Raw genomic sequence first — 24,338 nt, 5'->3', positions numbered from 1 at the left:
GAATGAAAGAATGCACTTGCTCTATGTGGCTCCAATGACACACAAGGACCCAAGGGGGTGACAGAGGCAAGCCATAGCCGCTAGCTGAATGAAACAAGAGCTGCAGCTGCAGGACACTGAACAGCCACCTCACAAGTAACACACTCAGGGTTGGGGCTTGTGCTGCAGAGGAATTCCCACCAGGGTGGGAGGGAGGTGGCTGGACGGGGCACTTTCAGGCTCAGATTGAGAGAGGCAAAGGGGGCTTGAGTCACCAACAGACCAGGGGCTCTGGCAGTGCCATAACACAGGGCCAGTGGGGATAGCAACTGGTCTTCACTAAGAGGCTAGAGGAGGGGTGGCAGGCCAACTTTTCCCCCTCTGTAGAACAGGGACTCTTGAGGAGACCAGGTCATGGTCCATGGACAGCCAGGCGACAGGGAAAGAGCTTAGGGAAAGAGCCAGGAAAGTCGGAGCATCTGAGAGCCTGGGTCCACGCTTTAGGAAGACGCACCCCAAGGCAGCGGAGTGGGAGTTTTCAATTTGCCTGAAGACAGGTAAGACCAGGTGGCTGCTCCCCCAACCTGAAAGGCAAAGCAGAGGCCCACAGCCCGAGACTGCAGCACACGGCAGGCCTGGGTGGGTGGGCCTGTCTGGGAAGGGGCGGGATCTGAACAGGGCCTTCTCCGCACCAAGGGGGAAGGAAGAGGCCAGAGACTCCAGTTAAGAGTTTCAGGGCGCAGGCAGGGTGAGCGATGTCCCTCGCTGGCCATGGAGAGAAAGGACACAGTCTCCTCCCTCCACAGCCCCCACCAGCCCCAAGGCACAGCCTCTCAGGTCGCAGAGACCGCTGGGGACTCCAGCCAATTTGCCCACACCCCCAGAGCCCTCACCCTCGGTAACCGCAGCGTGCCAGGGGGCTCCCGCCCTCGCGACGCCCCGTTCTTCTCCCTCCCCTGGGGGAAACCGAGGCAACTCCTCCCCAAGCCGGGCGGCCAGCCTGGCTCCGGAGCCAAGTGACCCCGGGGCGGGACCCTCGGTGCCCACTGTCCGCCTGCCTTCCCGGCGCCTGGACGAGCACTCACCGTCCAGCGGCCGGCACCCGGATCCTCCGGCCCCAGCGGGATGCGCCTGCACCAGGGGATCCGGCAGGTCCAGGATTCGCCCCGCCCCCGGCCCCGCCTCCCCGGGCCCCGCCCACTTCGGCCGCCCTCGGCCCCGCCTCCCAGGGCCCCTCCCACGTCGGCCGCCCTCGGCCCCGCCTCCCTGGCCCCGCCCACTTCGGCCGCCCTCGGCCACGCCCACTTCTGCCCTGCTCCGCCGCGAGGAGGCCACTCCCGTCCCGCTCCGTGCGGTCCCCGGGTGGGCTGGCCGGTCCTCTCCTGGGACCGCGTGGATCCTATGACCCGAAGGACATGGTGCCTGCGGGACTGCGCGACCCTGGCCGCGTTCCCTGGCGAAGTGTGTGTCACCTTCTGGGCCACATTTCAAGCCGGAGGGAACGGGGAGTCCTGGCAGCAGGCCCCACCCCGGCCTGCCCAGAGACACACGCGCACCCTGGGCCCTGCGCGGTGGAACAGGTTGGGAAAGTCCGTGGTCAGTAGGAAACCACGCGCCCTTTGAGGGACCAGAAGTCTTAGTCACCTTAGCCTACTGTACGGGACCCAGGTGACAGGCTGGGTCAGAGTGGGCAGGGCCTTTAAAGCTTCTCTTTGCTCAGTTTCCTGTGAAAGCTGAGGCCGGAGGACGCAGGTTTCGTATTAACGGGGCCTAAACACCGGCCTCTCGCAGTCTGGCCTACGGGCCCTGCAGCCATCCCTCCTGGAATTTAAGAGCATGGTTGTGTTTAATTGAGAGTTACTTTAGAACTTATTCTTCCAAGCAAACGACGATGGTTGTACATTTAAGGTGTTAAAATAAAAACACTTATTTGAGGATTTTAAAAAAGCAAAATCTAACTCAAAAGAAAAATAATGAGAAATAATGGACATTGAAGTAGTGCTTACTATATATCATCCGCTTTTACACGGTTAACTCAGTTAATCCCACCTACTGGGTATTGGCTGTTATCACCCCTAGTTTACAGATAAAGAAACTGAGGCTCATAAAAGCCAGGTAACCTGCCAAGGCCAACATTAGACCCACACCTCTGACACCAGAGGTCATGCTCTAACCACTACCCCACACTGCTGAGGAGGCACATGCTGCTTTAGGGGCCTGAGTGGTGGGTACAGATCTGTCTTAGGACGTTTTCCACCAGCTTGTCTGTCACATGTGCCTGCAGAGATGACCAGGATGTGGGTAAGCAAAGTGGGGGTGGGGGCTCCCTTCAACATGGGCAACACTGTCCTGTAGGCTGGGGGTCTCGGTGGGACAAAAGGCAGAAGGAGGGGAGAGCGTGCCAGCGCAGGCAAGCTTGATTCTTCTTGAGCTAGTGCTCCTGCCACCACCTGCCGACTCCAGTTTCTTCTGCCTTTAATTGAGGACTCACGTTGGTGACTCTCTGTGGCTCCCCCAGACCTTCTGTCTCAGACTGGGGCTGCCTCAGTGGTCCCTCTTCTTCTGAGGCTTCAGCTTCTTGGACTGAGCGGCTGCAGGTTCCTCCAGCTCTCTAGCCTATAGACAGCCATGTGGGAGTACCCAGCCTCTGACCCTGTAAGCCATGTGCCTCCCCATGGCGCTGTCCCTCTGGAGAACTCTGACCAACACAGCCCCACTTTCCCCTGACTCCAGCTCCTCCAGCCACACTGGCCTCCCAGCTGTTCCTGAGATATGGCAAACCTGCCACCATCTCTATTGCATTTGCTGTCCCCTCTGCCTGGAATGCTCTTCCTTTAGAAACCCACATGGCTTGCTCCTTCACCTCTTTCGGGTCTTTGCTTAGGTGTGATTTTCTCAGTGAGGCCTTCCCTGCACCTTCCCTGTACCTCAGTGAGGTGTCCAACTGCAATCCCCCACTGCCCCTTTCCCGGCCTTATTTTGGATTTTCCTTTTTAGCGCTATCTCCACACAACAGGCTCTGTGTTCTATTGATTTATAGCCTTTGCTGTCACTCTCACTCCAAGGGATCAGGAACCTTCTTCCTTGTTCCCACCCCCTCCCAGGGCCTAGAACAGGACCTGGCATGCAGTAAATATTTGCAAAGGAAAAATACTAAGAAGTGATGCTGTGAATCTAACAATGTGTGATAAAGAACAAACCACCACATCCCAGGAGTCCCTCGGCCTTGGTGGAATGTTGGGTGAAAGCAGCCAGGTGCAAAGAGCATGCAAATTGTGCGACATTGTTTACATAGAGCTTAAAAGTAGGGGAAACCAAATTACAGAGGTAGGAGCCAGGGTGGAAGCTACCACTGGGGAGAGGGTCGGAGGCTGGAGGTGGTGGCGAGGATGGGGACAAAGGGGAAGTCTGGGGTGCTATTTTTGCTCTGAATCGTGGCTGCATGGTGCAAATACTTTGTGAAAATTGGTCAAGTTTAACAATCATGATATTTGCATTTTCCTTTATGGACATTATATTTTTATAAAAATTTATTTTTAAAAGATGCTATACTGTCCATTTATTAGTATAGAAAGATACCAATAATACACTAAATGTTAAAAATAGGTTGATTTATTTAAATTTATTTTTTTAGTTGTAGATGGACAATGTCTTTATTTTATGTGGTGCTGAGGATCCAACCCAGGGCCTCACACGTGCTAGGCGGGCGCTCTACCGCTGAGCCACAACCCCAGCCCCAAGTAGGTTGCTTTTTAACAAGACAATTTGAAGGGAAAAAAAATCGTCTTTTCAACAAATGGTGCTGGGCAAACTGGATACGCATATGCCAAAAAAAAAAAAAAAAAAAAGATGAATTTGGATTCTTACTCATACTCCATACAAAAACTAATCCAAATTGGACCAAAGACCTAAACACAAACGCTAGAATCTTAGAAGAAAACATAAATGTAGATCTTTGTGACCTCAAAGCAATGATTTCTCAGGTTTGACACCTAAAACACAAACAACCAAAGAAGAGAATTAGGTAAATTGGACTTTATCCAAGTTACAAACTAATGAGTTTCAAAAGATGCTAACAAGAGCAGAGGACTGGGGGTGTAACCCAGTCATAAAGCATTTGCTGAGCATGTATGAGGCTCTGGGTTCAATCCCCAACACGGGGGGAGAGAGAGAGAGAGAGAGAGAGAGAGAGAGAGAGAGAGAGAGAGAGAGAAGTAAAAAAGGCAACCAACAGAATGAAAGAAAACATTTGCATATTGAATCTAGAATATTCTACATTGAAGATCCCTAAAAATAATTTTAAAAAGACTAATGCAATTTTTTTTTTTTTTTTTTAGAGAGAGAGTGAGAGACAGAGAGAGAGAGAATTTTTAATATTTATTTTTTAGTTCTCGGCGGACACAACATCTTTGTTGGTATGTGGTGCTGAGGATCGAACCCGGGCCACACGCATGCCAGGCGAGCACGCTACCGCTTGAGCCACATCCCCAGCCCAGACTAATGCAATTTTAAATGAGCAAAGGATTTAAGTAGACATTACTGCAAAGAAGATGTAAAAGTGGGGAACAAACACAGAGGAAGATGCCAGACATTACTAATCAGAAGGAAAATGCAAATCAAAACTAGAGTGAGATACCACTTCACCCCCACAAAGGTGGCTATAGTTAAAAGGAGAAAAAAATAACAGGTGTTACAAAGAATGTGGAGAAATTTGAACCCTCATACATTGCTGGCAGGAATAAAAAAATGGTGAAGTCATTGTGGAAAATAGTTGGGTGGTTCTTTAAAATATTAAACATCACATAGAGTTACCATCTGCTCCAGCAATTCCCACCTAGGTATATGCTCAAGAGCTGAAAACAGACATGCACACAAAACTTGCACACAAATGTTTATAGAAGTAATATCCAAAAAGTGGAAACAACCCACATCCCCATTAACTGAAGAATGGATTTTTTAAAAGTGGTAATAGGTCCATACGATGGAATATTATTCAGCTATAAAAAAGAACAAAGTACTGATACCTCCTCCAACGTGGAGGAAATTTGAAAACATTATGCTTAAAAGGAAGAAGCTAGACACAAAAATGCCATGTATTCCATGAATCCATTTATATGAAATGACCAGAATAAGCAAGTCCATGGAAACAGAGAGCAGATCCGTGGTTGCTAGGTACTAGGAGGAGAGGAGAATGGGGAGAGACTGCTAATACGTACTGTTTCTTTTTGGCACGATGAAAATATTCTGGAATTAGATAATGGCGATGGTTACATAACCTTATGAATATAGTAAAAACACTGAATTGTGAGCCTTAAAAAAGTGAGTTTTATGGTTTGTGAATTATATCTCAATTAAAAAACATTTTTTATTGTATGCTCCTACTTTTGCAATAAGAATCTATGGTTCTTCAAAATTTATGATTAGATTATAAGTGCATTTCTAAAACTCTTTTAAGATAATCCGTCTTTCCTAATAAGCACAGACTACCTGTATGATAATAAATATATTTTTAATTCCAATGTGTTAAGGGGCATCCATTTAAAACTCTCTGTATGCAGGCCCTATGCCAGGGACAGGCAATCAGGGTGCCATGGCAATGCTTCTATTCCCAAGGGCTCTGACATAGGCCGCAGCCAGGCAGAGCTCAGAAGGAGCAGGTGACAAACCCTCCAGGGACCCTCTGGCCAGGGCCTGGCCTCTTCCAGACAAACCTCCGGGTTTGGTCATTAAGACTCTCCCGTATGGGAGCTGGCTGGAACAGTCAGCTGCGGGCTGCCCCTAGGGAGCTGGGACTCTCTACCGTAGGCCTCTGGAAGGGGACAGCCCAGCAACTGTGGCTGCGTGGACACAGGTGCCCACCCACTGTCCCGCTGCACAGCAGTCCCCAGGCAGCCCTGCCCTCAGCAGCCCCCACTCCCCAGGCCCCACGCCCTCCACAGCCCCCATGAGCCAGCACAGGACCTGCCTCCCCTCTACCCAGCGCACCCCACCAGCTGCACCGGCTCCCTCGGACTTGGGATGTGCCCAGCTCTAAGCTTTCGCTCACTCTGTGCCCCAGTGGGTGGCAACAGGTGGAAGCTGCAGGGATGTTGGGCTCGAGCAAAACTGGCTTTGAACCCCAGCTCTGCCTCTGGACAGCTGCCTGTTCTTGGCCAGCTGCTGAGCCCCTCTTGACCTCAGTCTCCCTAAAAGTTGGGTGGAGACGACGATCCACTTAGGTCTTGCCATGAGCTGGGGGCTTGGCGTGTGGTAAACACTAAGCCGTCTGTAACGGGCACAAGGCACCCCAGGCTCCGCACTCCCAGGGTCATCCTCTCCTCCCTCACGGACGAGGTTCGGTTCTTTGTCCCTACCTTCAAGATGAAGAAACCGAGGTTCCAAGATGAGCCAGCTACTAAACGGTGGATCAGCGAGTCCAGTCCACGTCTTCTCTACCCACTTTCCCTGGAACCTACCTACCCCTAAATACCACCTCCCCAAGGAGGATGCTGAGACCCTGCCGTCCCTGCAGGACCCTGCATCGCCGGCTGCGATCAGCCCAGGGGACCTTCCATTCAGCTCATATCCCCTGTGTTTGTCCTGTCTCCCATCAGAGTGTCAGTCCTGGGGGCTCAGAGCTCCCATTTATCATGGCTGGACCCCAGCCTCTGGCCCAGTGGTAGGCCCAAGTTTGTTTGTTGAGTGACTTACTGAAGGAGGGACAGGCGTGAGGGAAGGACACACCAGGGCAGCAGCTTTCCACTGAGCTGTCTCCAGCCCAGGGAACCCAGTGCGTCTGGGCCTCCTGGGCAGTTCTGCTCCTGCCGGAATCCTGACCCAACTCTAGCTCTCCAGTGACCAGGGCAGGCTGTGCTTAAGATCAGAGCTACAGTCTGAACACGAGTGTCCCCCTAAACATAGGCCTTGGAACCCTAAACCCAGGGGATCGGGACTGGGGCCCGTGGGCTGTGATTAGGCCTGGAGGATGGAGCCTCATGAGTGGGATTTCTGGCCTTGTACAAGAGCGAGCCTCCCCGCCTCCCCCACGTGACTCATGATGAAGCTGGCCCCCGGCAGACGCTGCATCTGGGGGTGCCTTGATGGTGGATTTCCTGAGCCTTCAGAAGTACGAGGAGGAAATCTCTGCCTAATGTATAAGCCAGAGTCCCCAGTGGTCTGTCATAGCAGCCTGAGCAGCCAAGGCCACCAGACCCCCAGCAAAATAACCCAGCTGCCCCGTCCCCCTCGCTGACACCTTGCTGTGACTCCTGCTCTTCTTTCTCTCCCCCACTGCGGTTAGAATCACCTCTGTTTTCTGAACCCTTTGTTCTCACCCCAAGCTTACAAATCCCACTTCCCCAAAATCAAATGTTCCATCCACGGAATACAGTGACTTTGAAAAACCAGTTCCTCACCCTCGTCATGAACGAACTCGTGGCCAGGCCACACTGCACCGCTTTTCTGAGGAGAGGAAGGCCCCTCTTCATCTTCAGGGGAGGGGGCCCGACTTCCACCTCTCCCTGCTCGTCTCAGGGCCCTGTGCAAGGAACAGACCTTTAAAACAATACAGGATGGCCCCAGTGTCCAGCAGAGTACTGTCAAAGTCTCCACCTGAACAAACAGGTCGCCCAAGAATGGGAGGGATGTTTCTCCTGAGAAGAAAAATCAGATTTCCTCTGCCACGTCCTCGTGAATGTCACACACATCAGACCTGGCCATTCTGAGGGGGATCGAGGGCCAGGAGGCTCCATTTAGTGACCGGCACTCCCCACACCTACGGAGCAGCCTGTCTTACCCCACCGTGCCTCAACACCACCACCGTGGTGTCCCGCAGGTCATTCTGCCTGTGGCAGCAACGTCAAAGTCCTGCAACTTTCAGAACCTTTGAAATCTTGTTAACTGCCTCTGCTCACACACCAGCTGTGGGGAACAAGACTGATAGGACCCCACATCCTGCGCCATCTGCAAAACACCTCACCAGTTTGCATTTGCTTCACCCCACCTGAGGGGAGACGCACCTGGGGTGATCAATTCCTGTTGAACTTTTCAAAGAAAATGTTTCAATATCATGGTCCCCGGTGTGCCCAACATCGGGAATGGTAGTGAGCAGGAATTTCTAGAACTCAATTATTTGTTCAAATAGAATGCATTCGGCAGGAGGACTTGATTCAATCTCATGTTGCAGTTAGGAAAACCAAAATTCAGAGGGGAAACGGCCCACCCCGAATCGCGCTGTGACTCTGGGCTCATCTGGAGTTCCAGCCCAGACAGCCCCTCCTCATGTTCACCCCCATGCACTCCCACCCCAACTCCTTCCAGTGCCCACAGGTGGCGGGCACTGTGCTGGGTGTTGGGTCAGAAATACGGACCCCAGTGAAGTCCCTGCCCTGATGACATTTGAGCCAGACAATCAGTAAGGAAGCAAAGAAGCAAAACCATGACACATCTTGACAGAGGCCTGCAACAATAAAGCCGTCACCTAAGGATGTGAGAGTCCATCATGGAAAGAACCCCAGAAAGGGTATTTCCAGTTAGAGGAACGGGAGGAGCTTGCACAACCAGGAGCGTCCAGGGCGGCTCTGGGCGTGGGGGAGTGGTGGCAGGGGAGGACCCAGAGGTCAGGACCAGAACAGGTAGCGGCTCACAGAGGCCTGGGTGGGGAGCTGGCTTCATTCTGCATGTGGCGGAAGCCACCGGAGGGACCCAGCAGGGGAGGTCCGCTCTGATCTTGAATTGCACAGAGGACACGGAGGCTCTGAGGGGACAGCACTTCCCCTGACTCCTCGTGCCCCTTAGTGCCCCCTCCTCACTATCTGGCTTCAGTGCTGCCATGTGGGGTGACCATGTTGTGTCCCAACCCCAGCCGTGACAGTGGACCCTTCTCTGCCTGTCATGGACTGAGTCCCCCCAAATCCAGTTGAGATCCAACACCCCCTGTGATGGTATTGGGAGGCGGGGCCTAGGGGAGGCCGAGAGTGGAGTCCCGGGAAGGAGACTAGTGTCCTATGAAAGACGTCTGTGTCAATGACAAACCTTGACAGAGGCGTGCCCTCTCTCCTCCATGGAGGGTACAGTGAGAAGATGGCCAACTGTGGACACGACACGGACTCTGTGAGCACCCTGATCCTGAACCTCGCAGCCTCCAGAACAGTGAGACCCGGTAGTCATGCAAGGCCCTGGCTGCGGGCCTCGGCCGGGTGCCCGGGTGGCCCGAGACAGGGCCCTTCCTACTCCCTACCGCACACAGCACCATGCTGCAGAGAAGAGCGGCACTAGCCGGTGGCCGGGCACGAAGCCCCCAGTCACTGCACCCAGCGAGGCCCTCCTGACCCGGCCAGACACCCCTCCACGTCTGGGGTTTCCAAAGAAGGCTCCCGCCCCTGTCTCCTGCAGCTGCTGACTCCGGGCCGGGAGCTGCCGGCCCAGGGAAGGGCTGAATCGGAGCCGGCATGGCACACCAGGCTGGGCAGAGCTGGGCCAGGCAACTGGGGAGCTGAAGGACAGAGGAGGGCGGTCCAGCCTCACCTATGACTCTCCATCGCCACAGCACAGCCCGGTGAGATGCCGCACCTGCACCCAAGGGCTCCCCAGCTGGCAGCCAGAGGCCACCTGCAGGGCAGTTCCCTGGAGCGTCTCCCCAGACAGACCTTTCCACAGGTGGAGACTCAGGACACCAGGTACCGCCAGGAGGTGGGGCTGGGTGGTCACTTCAGTAAACAAGACCAGTAGGTAAACCCTGCGTCCTAGAGCCCAAAGAGAAGGACACACCGAGGGGCTAGAATAAGGGGCTGTGTGGCCCAGAAGAGCGCTGTTGTAAGTGCTGCCCACATCTCAGCTCACACCTGGGACCAACCAGGACGATGCTGCAGAAGCCAATGAGGAAGAACTGGCCACGGCTCTGGCTGGAACAGAGAAGGCCGATAGTGCTGAAGGCTTTAAAGTTGGCCACTTCTGGTCATCCTAAAGTCCCACTGGTAAGTACCAGTGCAAACCAGAGGAGGGACAGGATACTGAGGACACAGGCACCAAAAGAGAATACACAACGAATACCTCCATGCCATCAAAAACAACTCAACAAAAAATGAGCGATGGATCTGAGTGGACACATCATGAGGAAGAGCTAAAGATGGGAAGTTAGCCCAGGAAAAAGGTGTCTAACATGGTTAGTCTTCAGAGAAATGCGGTTGTTGAAACTGTGATGAGATACCACTGAACATCCATCAGTGGGTAACCATAAAAAAATAATGATATGACACTGTCAAATGTGGGTGAGAAGCTGGAGCCCCTGGAACTCACATCCTGTGCTGGGGGACTGCAAAAAGGTACAGCCATGCTAGGGGACGATTGGGGATAGTCTATACCGCTGCAGCTGTCCCACTCAAGACCCAGCAGTCTCACCTCCAGTAGTCACAGGTACTGGATAAACAGGCCACTCTGCCAGCAGCATTGATCTGATGGTCCTGTGTTAAGGTTTGGATATGAGACACCCCTGGAAAAGCTCATGTTAGATCAACAGGAATGTTCAGGGGTAAAATGATTAAGAGATCTGGAGCCTCATCAGTGGGTTGATACATTGATGGACTCACAATCTGAATGGACGACTGGGTGGTAACTACAGACAAGGGGTCCCTAGCTGAAGGACGCAGGTCACTGGTGGAGTTGCCTTGGGTGTTATATTTTGTCCCTCTTTCTCTCTCCTCCTCCTCCTCTCTTCCCCTCCCCACTCCCTGCTTCCCAGCTACCTGAGCCGCTGTCCTCCACCGCACCTTGCTGATGTTCCTCACTTGGACTCAGAGAAAGGGCATTGGCCAACCAGGGACTGAACCTCTGGAACTGTGGACTCAGAACTAACTTCCTCTTCTAAGTTGTTCTTGTCAGGTATTTTGGTCACAGTGATAAAACGATGACTAACACACCATCCTCGAAACTCTCAAATGTGCACCAACAGACCCAAATAAGGGTAAACAGCAATGCCTTAAAATAATGTAGAAATGCTACAACAGAATTTTTTTTTTAAACTCCAACTACAAACACACAAACGCACACGCACACGCAAATTGTTGAACCTTACACACGTAAATGTTGAATGAAAGAAGCAAAATGCCAAAGAACACACACAGCATAGATGGCTCAATTTATATAGAATTCAAAACTGAGAAGAAAGAAATTGGGATGTGTGAGGATCTATTCATAGGCCGTGAATTCCCAGAGCGAGGAGGGTAGCCATCATCAGAATCCGGACTCTGATGGCCCCTGCCGGGACCAGGAAACCTGGTGGACTGCCCGGAGGAGGCAGCACACTTTATTTTTCTTTTTTCCTGCCCAGCCTCTTGCCCTTGAGGCACAAATACCGAGGGCCGTGGATCACTTAGCTGCCTGGGATCAGTTCCCTGGTACTTTCCTTTGGTAGTGTTGGACATGGCTTTGCACCAGATAAAGATCTGAGGCCATCACATTCCCATCCACATCAGGCACTGACTCTGTCCACCGTCTTTGTGCTCCGACCCTCAGTTTGCCCGTCTGTTAATGGGGCATGCTGGTTCCCATCCTGCCAAGCTCAGAGAATAGAACAATAAATACTAAAGAGTATTGGGGTTCGAATGCCTCCCAATCTCGTGTTTTGGAGGAATTATGGATTGGAAGGTGGGGCCTTGAAAGAAGTGGTTGGGTCAAGCGGGTCCTGAGAGAAGCCTGGGTCATGGGTCAGAATAGATCAATGATGTGGGCGTGGCTAACTAGACAGCGGTGCCGTCTTGTGCAGGCACCTGCTTGCCCTTTCACCTTCTGCCATGTTATGAACTAGAAGCAGAAGGCCCTCGGCAGACACGAAGGCTGCCACTAAGCCTTGACTTCCCAGCCTCCAGAACTGTGAGCTGAGAAAAACTTTTCTTTTTTTTTTTTTTTAAAGAGAGAGTGGGGGGGGGGAGAGAGAGAGAGAGAGAGAGAGAGAGAGAGAGAGAGAGAGAGGGAATTTTTTTTAATATTTATTTTTAGTTCTCGGCGGACACAACATCTTTGTTGGTATGTGGTGCTGAGGATCGAACCCGGGCCGCACGCATGCCAGGCGAGCGCACTACCGCTTGAGCCACATCCTCAGCCCCAGAAAAACTTTTCTTTATAAATTTCTCAGTCTCCAGTCTTCCCTCACAGCATCAGAAAAGGACTAAAACGAAGGGCTCTGGGAGCCACTCTGGGAGTGCCAGGGACTGTCTGGGCCTCCGCGGGAGCTGGGCTGCTGAGCAGAGAGGCCAGCCTAGACTCCTGCCCTGCCCAATGCTGCTCCACCCACGGACTGCCACTGGAGACCACAGGCCGTCTGTCTGCGGGCTTCTCAGTATCACCTTTCACCAGCCAATCAGCGAGGGCAGTCAGGACAGGTCACACAGCCTATTTCCTGTTTTCAAACAGGGAACTTAGCAAAGCAAAAGCCACTCAACCACTTACCGGAGCTTGGAACCGAGAAAATAGGGGCTATGTGACCTGCTCCTGGACCCTTGGACGTACTCAGGGCCCGAAGACCTCAGGTCAGTGTTTGATCCCAAGCTCAGGTGACCTCTGAGCTCCATCCCTTCCTCCTGTGACCCCTTCATGCTTGTTGGGGAGAGGGTGGGACGGGGAAGGGTGGTGACAGCCTGTAGCAGCCTGGGGCCAAACAGGGAGCAGCCCCCCTTCCCATCACCTCAATTCCTCTTGAGATGCCAGCACTCTTCAAAGCCCTCTTGGTCCTGGGGAACAAGTCACTATACCTGTTTCTCAAAAAGCAGTGCCTGGGACCCTGCATCAGCACAGCCCTGGGGACTCGGTACAAAATACAAACCGAGGGCTCACCCCAGAACTAGATGAGACTCTGGGTGTCGAGAGCCAGGAAATCTGCTTTTGAACCAGCTCCCAGACCCCACCCCACCAGCACATCCTGGTGCACACGCATATGCGGGAGTCCCTGCCATTGGCCAGGCTTCTCAGGGAATGTCCAGGTGTCCAATGGGGCCCACCCTCTCTCCAGTGAGGGCGGCTGTGCATCCAAAGTCCCAAATTCTTCTGCCTCCTGGGCAGGCCAGGGAGCTTTACTGCACTCCACCAGACTCATCCCTGATGAGAAGCCTCTGCCGCTCCCTCAGGAAGGGAGCGTGGGCTCTGCAGATGACCCTGTGTGCCCATCAGAAGGGCTGGACATGGCAGGACTCTTCAAAGCAGGGAATGAGGGTCAGGGAACCTGGGAGTCAAGGAGGGGGAGGATGACTGTCACACACACCAAGCCAGAGGGCCAAGGGGCTGGGAGGGGGAGGATGACTGTCACACACACCAAGCCAGAGGGCCAAGGGGCTGGGAGCTGATACATAGACAGACAGGCTGGGTGAGCGTCCAGGCACCATGTACCAGCTCTTGCTCTGTCCTCTGGGCCAAGCTGGCCCCCCACACTTCAGTGTTTTATAGTGAAGTTTAGAAATATTTTCAGCAGAGGCCATGGGGAAAGGAGGGACGAGTCCTCAGAATCCCTTATGTGGCTATCCCCAAAGACCTTTAGAGTTCTTTGCTGTCCCATTTCACAGATGGAGTAACTGAGGCCTGGGCATGGATGGGAAGCTGCCCAAGACCCCATGGTGGCACCAGTGCATGACTTTCCCCTTTCTACTCCTTTTTAAATGGGTGACACCCAGCAAAGCCCACAGAGGAAACCTAAGTGAGCCGACTTTGGCTCTTCAATTTGATTTTCATTCTAAGCCTAGGTTTCAGTTTTCTCGGGTCTTTACTACAGTTTCCAGCCAAGGCATCATTTCTGGGATCTTTTAAGTTCTTGAGAAAGCCACGCCTTGCTGCTGACTTGGCACTAGTTGCCCAATCACGAAAGCAGAATGGGAAGGGCTGGGACCCTTGAGGCCAATCCATTCACAGTCACCCATTTTACAGATAAGCTGGCTGAGGCCCATGCAGAGGCCTGCCCACAATACTGCGTCCCCCAGGAGTCCCGGTTACCAAGAGTCCATTAGATAGGAAAGCCTGGGACCACCGCCATCTTGCTTGGTCACTTGGCATGTTATAGGGGACCCATCCCCAGTAGGGCTGGGCTTGAGGCTACACTTTTCAGGTGGGGAAATGGTACCTGCCCAAGAGCCCACAGTTGGTCAGGACGGAAGGCCGGGTCTCCTGAGTCCTTGAGGACAGAGCGAGATGGCTGAGGTGTGTGAGCTGCAGCAGGCTTGAGCTCCCACAGTCTTGGCCAGCCAGGCCACTGCCCTGTGCCCCAATTTGCTCATCTGTGAAAGCAGAAGTCGGATCAAGGGCCCTGGGGACAGCCACTAGACAACTGCCCAGCTGGGGACCTGGAGAATGGCCAGGGCTCGGATTCCACAGCCCCTGAAGCCTGGCTCCAGTCCCAGCCGAGCTCACCCTCCCCAGGTCAGGCCAGATGAGAGAGGCCCTCACCCCTGGAGCAGGGACCCCAGGGAACCACCAGGGTTCATTCCAGGCCGCGGCCAGCCGGAGGTTCAGACCCAGGGATTGGAACACAACAGTCCAGAGTTCAAGGACCAGCTCCCCTCACCCCACTGCCACCGTCCCACAGTGATAAAGCCTGGTAGGGGGTCACTTGCATCCTCCCGAGTTTGAATCCTTTAGCCTGAGCGGTGCCCCAGCTACTTGCTCCAAATGCTCCGCCCCTTTTTCTGACGTGCAGGGGTGTGGAATTCCACTCCAGCTCACACCCTCAAGTCATTGATTCCACAACTACTTCCCAAAGCATCCAGCACCTACCAGATCCTAAAAGCAGGATGACTACACCTGGTGTGTGTGTGCCCTGACTGGCTGTTTCCAGGTCTGCCTGACAGTCACCCACCTTGTGCAGACGGTTCGGCTGTGATGCCTTGGGACTTGGCTGCTCAGAGAAGCCGAGAAACTTTCCGGCTTCCAGGTCATCTCATTCACTCAGCTGGGTCACTAACAGAGTTGCTGCATCCACTGAACTCGGTTACCACCTGCCTGCCCTCCCAACCCGCCTGGCTAAGACAGAGTCAGCCAGGCGGGGGTGGGTCCTGGCACCAGGTTCCAGCTGTTGCTCTTGGGCAATTCTAAATCCAAGTTCTTTTATCACAAAGTGAAGATAAAAGTAGTCCCTGTCACCGATGGTGGTCAGATTAAGTGAGAGAGTGAGCGGGTTGAATGCGGAGTGCACACCAGCACATTATGACGAGTGTTGGAAACAAGTTCCGCTTTGCTCACTGGGCACACTCACTAGTCACGTGACCTTGGGCTAGACCTTCGTTTTCTCATCTGTTATTTACGGGAAATGATAGATTTCTGTGAGCTGTAAATTAGACAAGGAATATGAAGAACTAGGTGAATAAGAAGTGGGCCAAATAAGCTGTCAGTAAAAGTTTCCTTATAAATAGATAGATGATAGGTAATGTATAGATTATAGATAGATGGTACAGAAATAGAAAAGATAGGATAAACGACACATGATGATGATAGATAGATGATAGATAGGTAACTTGATAGGTAGATGATAGGTGATAGGTAGACAGATGATAGATAACGGATGATGGATGATAGATGAATGGTAGATGGTAGATAATAGGTAATGATAGATGATAGATAGATTGGTAGATAGATAATAGATAGTAGATAGATGATGTTAGATGATACACACAGAGTAATCTAAAATTGAGCATTGGGGCATTTAACTGGACAAGCCAGCATCTTTCTCCCAAATAATCATTAAAGCCATTATCTTGGCTTGAAGTCACCACATTTAAAATCAAGAGCAACTTGATAGTACAAGGATCATAATCCTAATAGAAGGGTCTACATCACCTTGGAACCATCTCTCCAGCAGAAGGGCAGACCCAGGTCTGGATCTTGCAGCTGGGTGGGCAGTGGAGGGTCAGCTGGGGGGAGTATTGTCATTCCCCTCTGCGCCAGCAGACAGTACAATATGTGTCCTAGGGACCCAGGAACCTCTGGGAGCCCCAGCATGAATGGGCACTCACTGTTCTCTCTTCTGCCCTGGCAGCCTTGGAACATGGCATGTCCTGAGCACCCTGGCAGCCCTGGCTGGACAGGACCTGTAACCCAGTTTGCTGCTAAGACCAAGCAGGAAGCACCCACCTCGGACCCAGATCTCCCAAGCCCAGGACCTAGAGAACGCTCAGGTGGGCCTGCAGCTTGGGACTCAGTGAGGGGGACAGGTTTAAAGACACTTGAAGTACAAACGTGAGCGCCTACAACAAATGGGTGCAGGACAGCGTGGCAGCTCTTTTACCCTGGGTCATCCCTTGACCCTGGGATGAGGGTTGGTGCTAGTTACTTATGTGGTAGGTGACCAGGAGGCGAGGGCAGGGGATGGGAAATGAGGATGGGGAAAGCAGGGAGCCACCCAGGGTACCAGTGAGCCCATGACTTGGGCAGGTGGCAGGCTCACTCCCAAAGGAATCTTCTAGGAGGTCATGTGGTGGAATGTATCTCAGAGTTGTGAGACAGCAGTCCCATCCCGCCTCAGCTGAGGGAGGCCCCTGCGCTTGTTGCTATGGCCCCAGAAAACCCTTAAGGTGGGAGTCCAGTGCTTCCCCTAGAAAGCCAGTAGCATGTTCCAGGACAATGAGTGCCAAAGGCCCCGGCCAGGCACTGATATCTCCCACAGCACCACCTCCTGGAACTAAAATTCCCGACAGTCCTTCAAGATGGACCCATTGAAAACCTGCTGTGCTCAGTGCAGAGAACAAACCACGGTACTGGCCTCTGGTTCCACAGGGAAACACCCATGCCAAACAATTAGAAGTGCCACAAACAGCTGCTGGAACAAGGTGGGAAGGACTGGAATGCCAAGGAGCAGTTGAAGTGACACGGAGGCAGGTGGACACACTAGGCCAGGGCTTCTGGGGACCACATCATTCACCAAAAAAAAAAAAAAAAAAAAAAAAAAAAAAAAAATCCACAATTACTTGCACAATTTTAGTAGAGAAAGATTCTAAGCTTTCTCAAGATTCTCAGAGGGGCTCAGGTCTCAAGGGAGGTTTCAGAAACACAGTTGGTACCACACACACAGCAGATAGAGCACTGATCTCTAGGATATATAAAGGACTCAAAAATCTTAACCCAATCAATAAATGGGCCAAGGAACTGAATAGATACTTCTCAGAAGATGAGATACAATTGACCAACAAAATATGTGAAAAAATGTTCAACATCTCTAGCAATTAGAGAAATGTAAATCCACACCACTCTAAGATTTCATCTCACTCCAGTCAGAATGGCAGCTATTAAGAACACAAACAACAATAAGTGTTGGCGAGGATGTGGGGAAAAAAGGTACACTCATTCATTGCTGGTAGGACTATAAAATAGTGCAGCCATTCTGGAAAGCACTATGCAGATTCCTTGGAAAACTGGGACTGGAACCACCATTTGACCCAGCTATTCTTCTCCTGGCTTTATACCCAAAGGAGCTTAAAATCAGCATACTACAGGGACACAGCCACATCGTGTTTATAGCAGCACAATTCACAATAGCTAAACTGTGGAAGCCCTTCAGTAAATGAATGGATAATGAAAATGTGGCATTTATATGCAATGGAATATTACTCAGCAATATGGCATTTGCAAGTTAATGGATGGAGTTGGAGAAGATAATGCTAAGTCAGTCAATCCCCTCCCCCCCAAAAAAAATACCAAATGTTTTCCCTGATACAAGGAGGCTGATTCATAATGGGGGTTGGGGGCAGCCTGGGAGGAATAGATGAACTTTAGATAGGGCAAAGGGGAGGAAGAGGAAGGGAGGGGGCTTGGGGATAGGAAAGACGGTGGAATGAGACTTACCCTAAGTACACTTATAAAAACACGAATGGTGTGACTCTATTTTGTTACAACATGAAAAATAGTGCTCTATTTGTGTAAGATGAATTGAATTGCATTCTGCTGTCATATACAACAAATTAGGATAAATAAATTTTTTTAAGAGATTACAAACACCAAAAAAAGAGAAAGAAACAGAGTTGGTTTCCAGATAGGGCAATGGGAGGGTTGGGTTCAAAGCAGATAAGTGGCCCATGGGAGAAAAAGCAGGCCGGTGGGCAAAGAGTGAGGGTGAGGAGGGGCGGGCCAGGCTGAGGCTGGAACCCAGCATCTTGGCAGCTCCCTCCACCGCTCTGGCGTGTGCTTGGAGTCCTGGGGCAGCCACAGACAGTCGGTACTGCAGGCAGTGCCCAAGTAGACAAGGCAGGGGACTGTCAGCAGTACAGGGCTGCACAGTGCTGATCTGCAGGCCGGAGGGCCTCTGCAACATGCCCGCACTGCATTTCACTATCAGGGAACCGGCTTCGGCGATTGTCTCTTTGAAGTCGTCAGCAATGGGTGGGTTCTGCCAGTTTGGACGCAGGCACCTGGCTGATGCCCTCCCCCACACTCAATTTCATAAATGTAAGGGTGAGCAAAGGGGATAATTACCGCTCCTCCGAATCCTGATGCCCCCTCCAAGACAGACCAGCCACCTCCCCAAGCCCTTGCCTCTCAAGTGCACAGCCCTGGTGCAGATCCCTAAGGAGGCTGTCCTTGCAGGTGCCCACCCCAGTCCGAGCTCCAACTCCAGCATGACCACCCGGGAGCTGCAGGAGTACTGGAAGAAGGAGAAGTGCCGCTGGAAGCACGTCAAGCTACTCTTTGAGATCGCTTCAGCCCGCATCGAGGAGGGAAAGGTCTCCAAGTTTGTGGTAAGCTGAGATGGGGAAGTGATGGAGCCCTTTCAAATGGCCCTGGGCAAGACCTCGACCTCCCCAACCACGAAATGGGTCGACAGACTTTAACTCACAGAGTTCTTCCAGAGCAGTGCCAAAGAGCACTGTGCTAGATTCTGTGAAAATTAGAGAGGTAGGAGTCAAGCTTCCTGACCCTAAGAAATAGCCCAGCTGAAACCCAGGTAATCCCGTATTAGTCATCTTCATCCCTCTCCACTGGATTTTGTCCTAACCTTGTGTCTTTTACTACTATTTAATTTTTTTTTCTTTAGAGTGGATCAATTCTTTTTTTTTTTTTTTTTTTGCGGGGGGAGGGCTTACTGGGGATTGAACCCAGGGGCACTCAACCACTGAGCCACATCCCCAGCCCTGTTTTGTATTTTATTTAGAGAGGGTCTCACTGAGATGCTTAGTACCACACAGTTGCTGAGGCTGGCTTTGAATTCATGATCCTCCTGCCTCAGCCTCCCGAGCTGCTGGGATTACAGGCATCTGCCACCATAACTTGGATTCCTTATTTAAAACACTGAATATATGTAAATGGAAAACCAGGATCACATGGCATAAAGAACTACAACTACAAATGTAAATAACAAAGAAAACTAAATTCCGTAATTCAATTGGCTGGCTACTAGGGCCTTGGACAGCTCTGTGCTTGGGGGCTGCTGTCTTAGCGAGGCTGGAATTCCAGCCTATGTTAGGAAGATGTCAGAGCCACACTTGACCCCTCTTCTCCACTTAATTGGAACCAGGACAATAACTATAGCTACCACTGCGTGCTGACTGCATGCTGGGCATAGTTCCATGTGGTTTCAGTGCATTAACTCATTTAATCCACATACAGTGATTGAAGTAGGTACTATTCCTGTCATCAATTTATGGATAAGAAACGTGAGGCTCAGAGAGGATAAATTACCTAAGACCACACAGTTAGATTGTGATGGGGCTGGAATTATAACCCAGGCCATCTGGCTCCAGAGTCTGTACCCTTAACCAGTACTCTTTGTGTGTGTATATGTGTGTGTGTGTGTGTGTGTGTGTGTGTGTGTGTGTGAGTTTTTTTTTTTTTTAGTTATAGATGGACACAATGCCTTTATTTTATTCATTTATTTTTAATGTGGTACTGAGGATCAAACCCAGTGTCTCACACATGCCATGCGAGGCAAGTGCTCTGCCACCGAGCCCAGCCCCAGCCCGCCAGTACTCTCTTGAAGGAGAATTCCAACAATAATTTCCTGATGGACCATCACTACCAGTGTGTGTGCAGGATGCTCTGACCCACTTCCCAGTTCAGATCGCAGAGGCCCAGCTTTGATGAGGGAAAGCCACAAGGGTCCCCAGGCTCCCTGCAAGGGCTGGTTCCTGTATCTTTTTTCCTCCGAGCTGCCTCCATGGTGCGGTATTTGTTACTGCAGGGTTGGTGTCTGTCCTGAGCCCCTTTACAGCTCAGATGATGGCGAGGGCAGTTAGAACAGAATTGCATATAAGGATGACCCATTTGCAGGGTATCCTCGTCGTTACTGTCCTTTGCGGGGGCTCTGTCATTTTCACCTGCTTGCGCATAGTCAAAGGTGTGCCCGGCCCCACCTGTCCCGCAGATGTACCAGATCGTGGTCATCCAGACAGGGAGCTTCGACAGCAACAAGGCTGTCCTGGATCGGCGCTACTCGGACTTCGAGAGGCTGCACAAGAACCTGCTGAAGACGTTCCGGGAGGAGATGGAGGACGTGGTGTTCCCCCGGAAGCGCCTGACGGGGAACTTCTCGGAGGAGATGATCTGCGAGCGCAAGCTGGCGCTCACGGAGTACCTGGGGCTGCTCTACGCGCTGCGCTGCGTGCGCCGCTCGCGCGAGTTCGCCGACTTCCTCACGCGGCCCGAGCTGCGCGAGGCCTTCGGCTGCCTGCGCGCCGGCCAGTACGCGCGCGCGCTCGAGCTGCTGGTGCGCGTGGTGCCGCTGCAGGAGAAGCTCACGGCCCACTGCCCCACGGCCGCCGTCCCCGCGCTGTGCGCCATGCTCGTGTGCCACCGCGACCTGGAGCGCCCCGCCGAGGCCTTCGCCGCCGGGGAGCGGGCCCTGCGGTGCCTGCAGGCCCGGGAAGGCCATCGCTACTATGCGCCCCTGCTGGACGCCATGATCCGCCTGGCCTACGTGCTGGGCAAGGACTTCGTGTCCCTGCAGGGCAGGCTGGAGGAGAGCCAGCTCCGGAAGCCCACCCACCGGGGCTTCACCCTCAAGGAGCTGACGGTGCGGGAGTATCTGTCCTGAGCCAGCCGGGCACCTGGCAGGGAGACTAGGGGCCACCGTGGCTCCGGTGGGCTGCATGGGCTGCGTTTTTCATGGGAGGACCTGTTGGGAGCTGTGAGTTGCTGAGTGACTTTGGGCAAGTCCCTCTGATCTATGTAGAACAGAGGTGCTCCTGGGACCCCTGTGTTTCTAGCTTAGGTCTCCCGATGACAGGCTCCCTTCATCTCCAAACCACAAAACCAGCTGCAAAAAAAAAAAAAAAAAAAAAAAAAAAAAAAAAGTTAGAGAGTGCTGTGGACCTTACTGATGTTTTTGTGGGAAGCCGGAGGAGAGATTTGCATCAGGAATCATGGACTAATCATGGCAGAGGGCTCTCTCCAACTGCCCTAGGTCTTTTTTTTTTTTTTTTTTTTTTTTTTTTTTTTTTTTTTGCTGCTCTTATGCTTATAAGTAGACCCACCCAGCCAGGTGTGGAGGCCCCCCAAAAAGGGCTAGGGATGTGCCTCAGTGGCCAAGTGCCCTTGGGTTCAATCTGCAAGACCAAAAAAAAAAAAAAAAAAAGACCCACCCATTATCCTAATATTCTTGCTCTTCCCCTTAGCATGCAGACCTCACTCGGCAAATCAAAGGCTCTCCTATTGTCCCTCCAGGACAGCCTCTACCCCTGCAGAGCCCCCAGGGTGAAGGTTGTACACCAGTCTTTGAAGGGTGGGAGGAGGATGCTGGGCCAGAAAGCTATCATGTCATAAGATTCAATGACAGGCATTTTTACAAAGGGAAGTTCCAAAGACCTCTCTGGCTAGGATGCTAGAACACATTGCCTGAGGGTGGATTTTCACCCTTATGGCCTCTGTTTCTTGAATGGCATCCCTAGATATGTAGATATAGCCCTGGAAGGAGGGGGAACAAGAACATGCAATGGGGCCTCTGGGTAGAAAACAGACTGAATTCTCAACAGCTCTCCATTTGAGGTACAGAGTTCCTGGAACCTCTCTGATAGTGTGGGGCCTACTGTCTACTATCAGGAAAGGGCTTACACCATGGACACCAGAGTGTGGTGGAGAGCCACACCAATGACCTGAGCTAACAGTACAGGCTGAATTGGGCCAATGTGTATCTGAGCCTGGAAGCCCTTGAAGACCTAAATTAAACTATCTGGCCAAAATTATCAGGCCAGAATGTGGAGACTTTAATGTTGGGCACTACTCTGGCCATTGTGGGATATGGCCCAGGTCAAGGTAGCAGTGGACAAGCATTCACTAAACTACACCAGAGTCTGTTCAACAGCGACACCTTGTGGCAGCCACTGTGTGGCCCAATCCCGGCTCTTTCCTGAGGATGAGAACAAAACACAGACGCTTTAGACAAAGAAAACCCTCCTGTCTCTCTGTTTACTCTAGGAGAAGGACCCTGGAAGCAGGAATATGTTGGACTTCTTGAAAGCCAGGGCATATGGGAAATTAGAGTGTTAAATGAAAAAAATAAAAGTCGTGACTCTGCTATTATGAAGATCCTACTGAAACTACAAATTATTTTATCAACTATAAAATATTCTCAATTGTAAAATGCACCAAATATTTACTAAGAAAGAAAAAGTGCCCAAACACTGAAGAGTTTCACAGGGGATTCCAGCAGACTGGGAGACCAAAGAGTTAGGTCCCCAATATGAGAGTCAATGCAAGAGAAACCTACCGTTCTGGGTGGACTGTCCCTACCAACACTCATGCTGAAATTTAATCCCCACTGTGAGGTATTATGAGGGTAGAAACTTAATCTATGGTTTTTGGAGGTGGGACTTTGGGGAGGCAGTTAGGATTAGTGATGCCATTAGGGTGGGAACCCCATGATTGCATTAGTGACTTTAAAAGAGGAAGAGATACCCAAGCAGACCCACTTGCTCTGTCTTGCCTGGTGATCCCCGCCCTGCCATGGGATTCTGCATCCTCATGAGCAGGAAGGTCCTCACTAGCTGCATCCCCTAGATGTGGGGCCTCCAGAACCCTGAGTTGAGTAAATATTTGTTCTTTATAAATGTCCCAGTCTGTGCTATTCAGTGATAGCAACAATACAAGTGGATGAAGACACCTGCTGGGCAGGGAGGGACAAGAGGACATTTGCATGAATCAAGCTTGGCATGGGTAGAGGGGGGGATGTCAGAGAATTTGGACTGCAAGCTTGTGCTCACCCACGTTTGGGGGCTGAGTACAACAGTGTGGTCCAAAATAGCTCCAGAAGAGCAGTCGTGTCAAAGCGGTTTCACTTGGAGGTGTTCCTGCAACTGCTATTGCAAGCTCTCTCTAAAGGAAGTCAGCGTGGATCTAGGTCAAGAAGGAGCATAAGGTGAAGACGCTGTGCATCTCAAAAGTCACAAATATATGGTGTGTGTGTGGTGTGTGTGTGTGTGTGGCGTGCACACACACAGAAAATACCCATATGGGGTAGAAATACCTACACAATCGTAGAGGGGTGTCCCCCATCACTACCACCTGCAGAAGGACTGGATCCTGACATGATTCTCAGGTAAAGGATTACTCCAGCTCCTGAATAATCAGGAGCCGCCACAAAAGGCAGCTTTGGGACCCCAGCGCATGACACTCATGCTCTTCTCCCAGTTCTCCCAACAGCCGCAGCCCGTGGGTCCGGTGGAGTTTCTGCTGGTCATGTGCACAGTGTCCTCGTCCACTGTGGGTTGTCCTGGATGACCGTGATGGCCATATCTTCCTGACACATGCCATTTGCTCCAGGAGTCAGAGACCCACTCATTTCTTGGGTTTGGGGAATAAGTCCTTGAATTCTCAGGCCCTGCCCCAGGGAGTGTCCCTCATGGTTCACGGTGACCCACGGGGATACCCCACTTCCTGTTTTCTTGGGCCCTTTCCACTGTGCATTTAACTTAGACCTTGTTCCAGGGGGCTCTGGGGAGCTGGAAGGAAGCTGGGCCGAAATTCTCCTGCTTTCACAAAAGCTGGGCCACAGGAGAGGTGAGGAGTACCTGCCCTCAAGACCCTGGGTGGGGCTGGGGTCCAGCAGCCTCCCCAGAGCTTGGGGGAAACACAGACCTTCAGTCCCACCTCAGCCTGCTCAGCCAGAATAGCCACTTTAACGAGATCACCCCTCCTCCTACCCCCTCCTGCCCCCTGCAGGTGACGTTTCCCTGCAAACTGACTGGGTGGGGGGGCCCTTGAGGAAAATCAGCCCAGGCAGGTACTTTCCTAGGCTCCTCCCCACCTGGCCTTCCCCCTTCCCAGCCCCTGTCTCTTACAGGTGCACCAGCCCAGGTCCTAGGTGGCTCTCACTGGTGGCACCATGCCAGCCTCTCCCCGGAATGTGCTCTGAGCACGTGGTCCTGAAGCCCCAAGGAGCCAGTGTCCGGGGCCTCCCCTTGGGATGGGACTCGGCCCGCTGGTGA

General features: G+C 52.0%; 2 protein-coding genes across 11 annotated transcripts in view; one reads left to right on the top strand and one right to left on the bottom strand.

Annotated features, from left to right (window-relative positions):
- NOD2 (nucleotide binding oligomerization domain containing 2) overlaps positions 1-1,199 on the bottom strand; it is a 33,997-nt gene extending 32,798 nt beyond the window's left edge. For 4 of the 7 annotated variants that reach the window (XR_014019660.1, XR_014019661.1, XM_081274359.1 and 1 more), the window contains exon 1: positions 873-1,012. The gene's annotated coding sequence lies outside the window, so the exon portion shown is untranslated. The other 3 variants (XM_081274360.1, XM_081274362.1, XM_081274365.1) reach the window with 3 other exon arrangements.
- Positions 124-22,659, top strand: SNX20 (sorting nexin 20). Of its 4 annotated transcripts, XM_081274377.1 has the most exons (6): positions 397-536; positions 10,697-10,836; positions 12,367-12,482; positions 15,968-16,106; positions 18,508-18,659; positions 20,282-22,656. In XM_081274377.1, the coding sequence occupies exons 4-6, from the start codon at positions 15,977-15,979 to the stop codon at positions 20,948-20,950; spliced, it is 951 nt and encodes a 316-aa protein (XP_081130503.1). In that variant the 5' UTR covers positions 397-536; positions 10,697-10,836; positions 12,367-12,482; positions 15,968-15,976; the 3' UTR covers positions 20,951-22,656. The 4 variants fall into 4 exon arrangements, with proteins under 4 accessions (XP_081130502.1, XP_081130503.1, XP_081130504.1 ...); XM_081274378.1 differs by lacking the exon at positions 10,697-10,836 and having other exon boundaries at positions 424-536; XM_081274376.1 differs by lacking the exons at positions 10,697-10,836; positions 12,367-12,482; positions 15,968-16,106 and having other exon boundaries at positions 124-536; positions 20,282-22,659.
- Positions 22,660-24,338: the final 1,679 nt, after the last annotated feature.

The sequence above is a fragment of the Spermophilus citellus genome, assembly GCF_964194105.1.
Source record: "Spermophilus citellus genome assembly, chromosome: 18".
Classification (NCBI taxonomy): Eukaryota; Metazoa; Chordata; class Mammalia; order Rodentia; family Sciuridae; genus Spermophilus; species Spermophilus citellus.
This window is presented reverse-complemented; position numbering and strand designations above follow the sequence as displayed.

Coding starts and splice junctions, on each gene's coding strand:
- SNX20 (XM_081274376.1), top strand. CDS start 401: ATGGACAGCCAGGCGACAGGGAAAGAGCTTAGGGAAAGAGCCAGGAAA. Junction 537..18,507: donor TTCAATTTGCCTGAAGACAG/GTAAGACCAGGT, acceptor CTGTCCTTGCAG/GTGCCCACCCCAGTCCGAGC. Junction 18,660..20,281: donor GAAAGGTCTCCAAGTTTGTG/GTAAGCTGAGAT, acceptor CCTGTCCCGCAG/ATGTACCAGATCGTGGTCAT.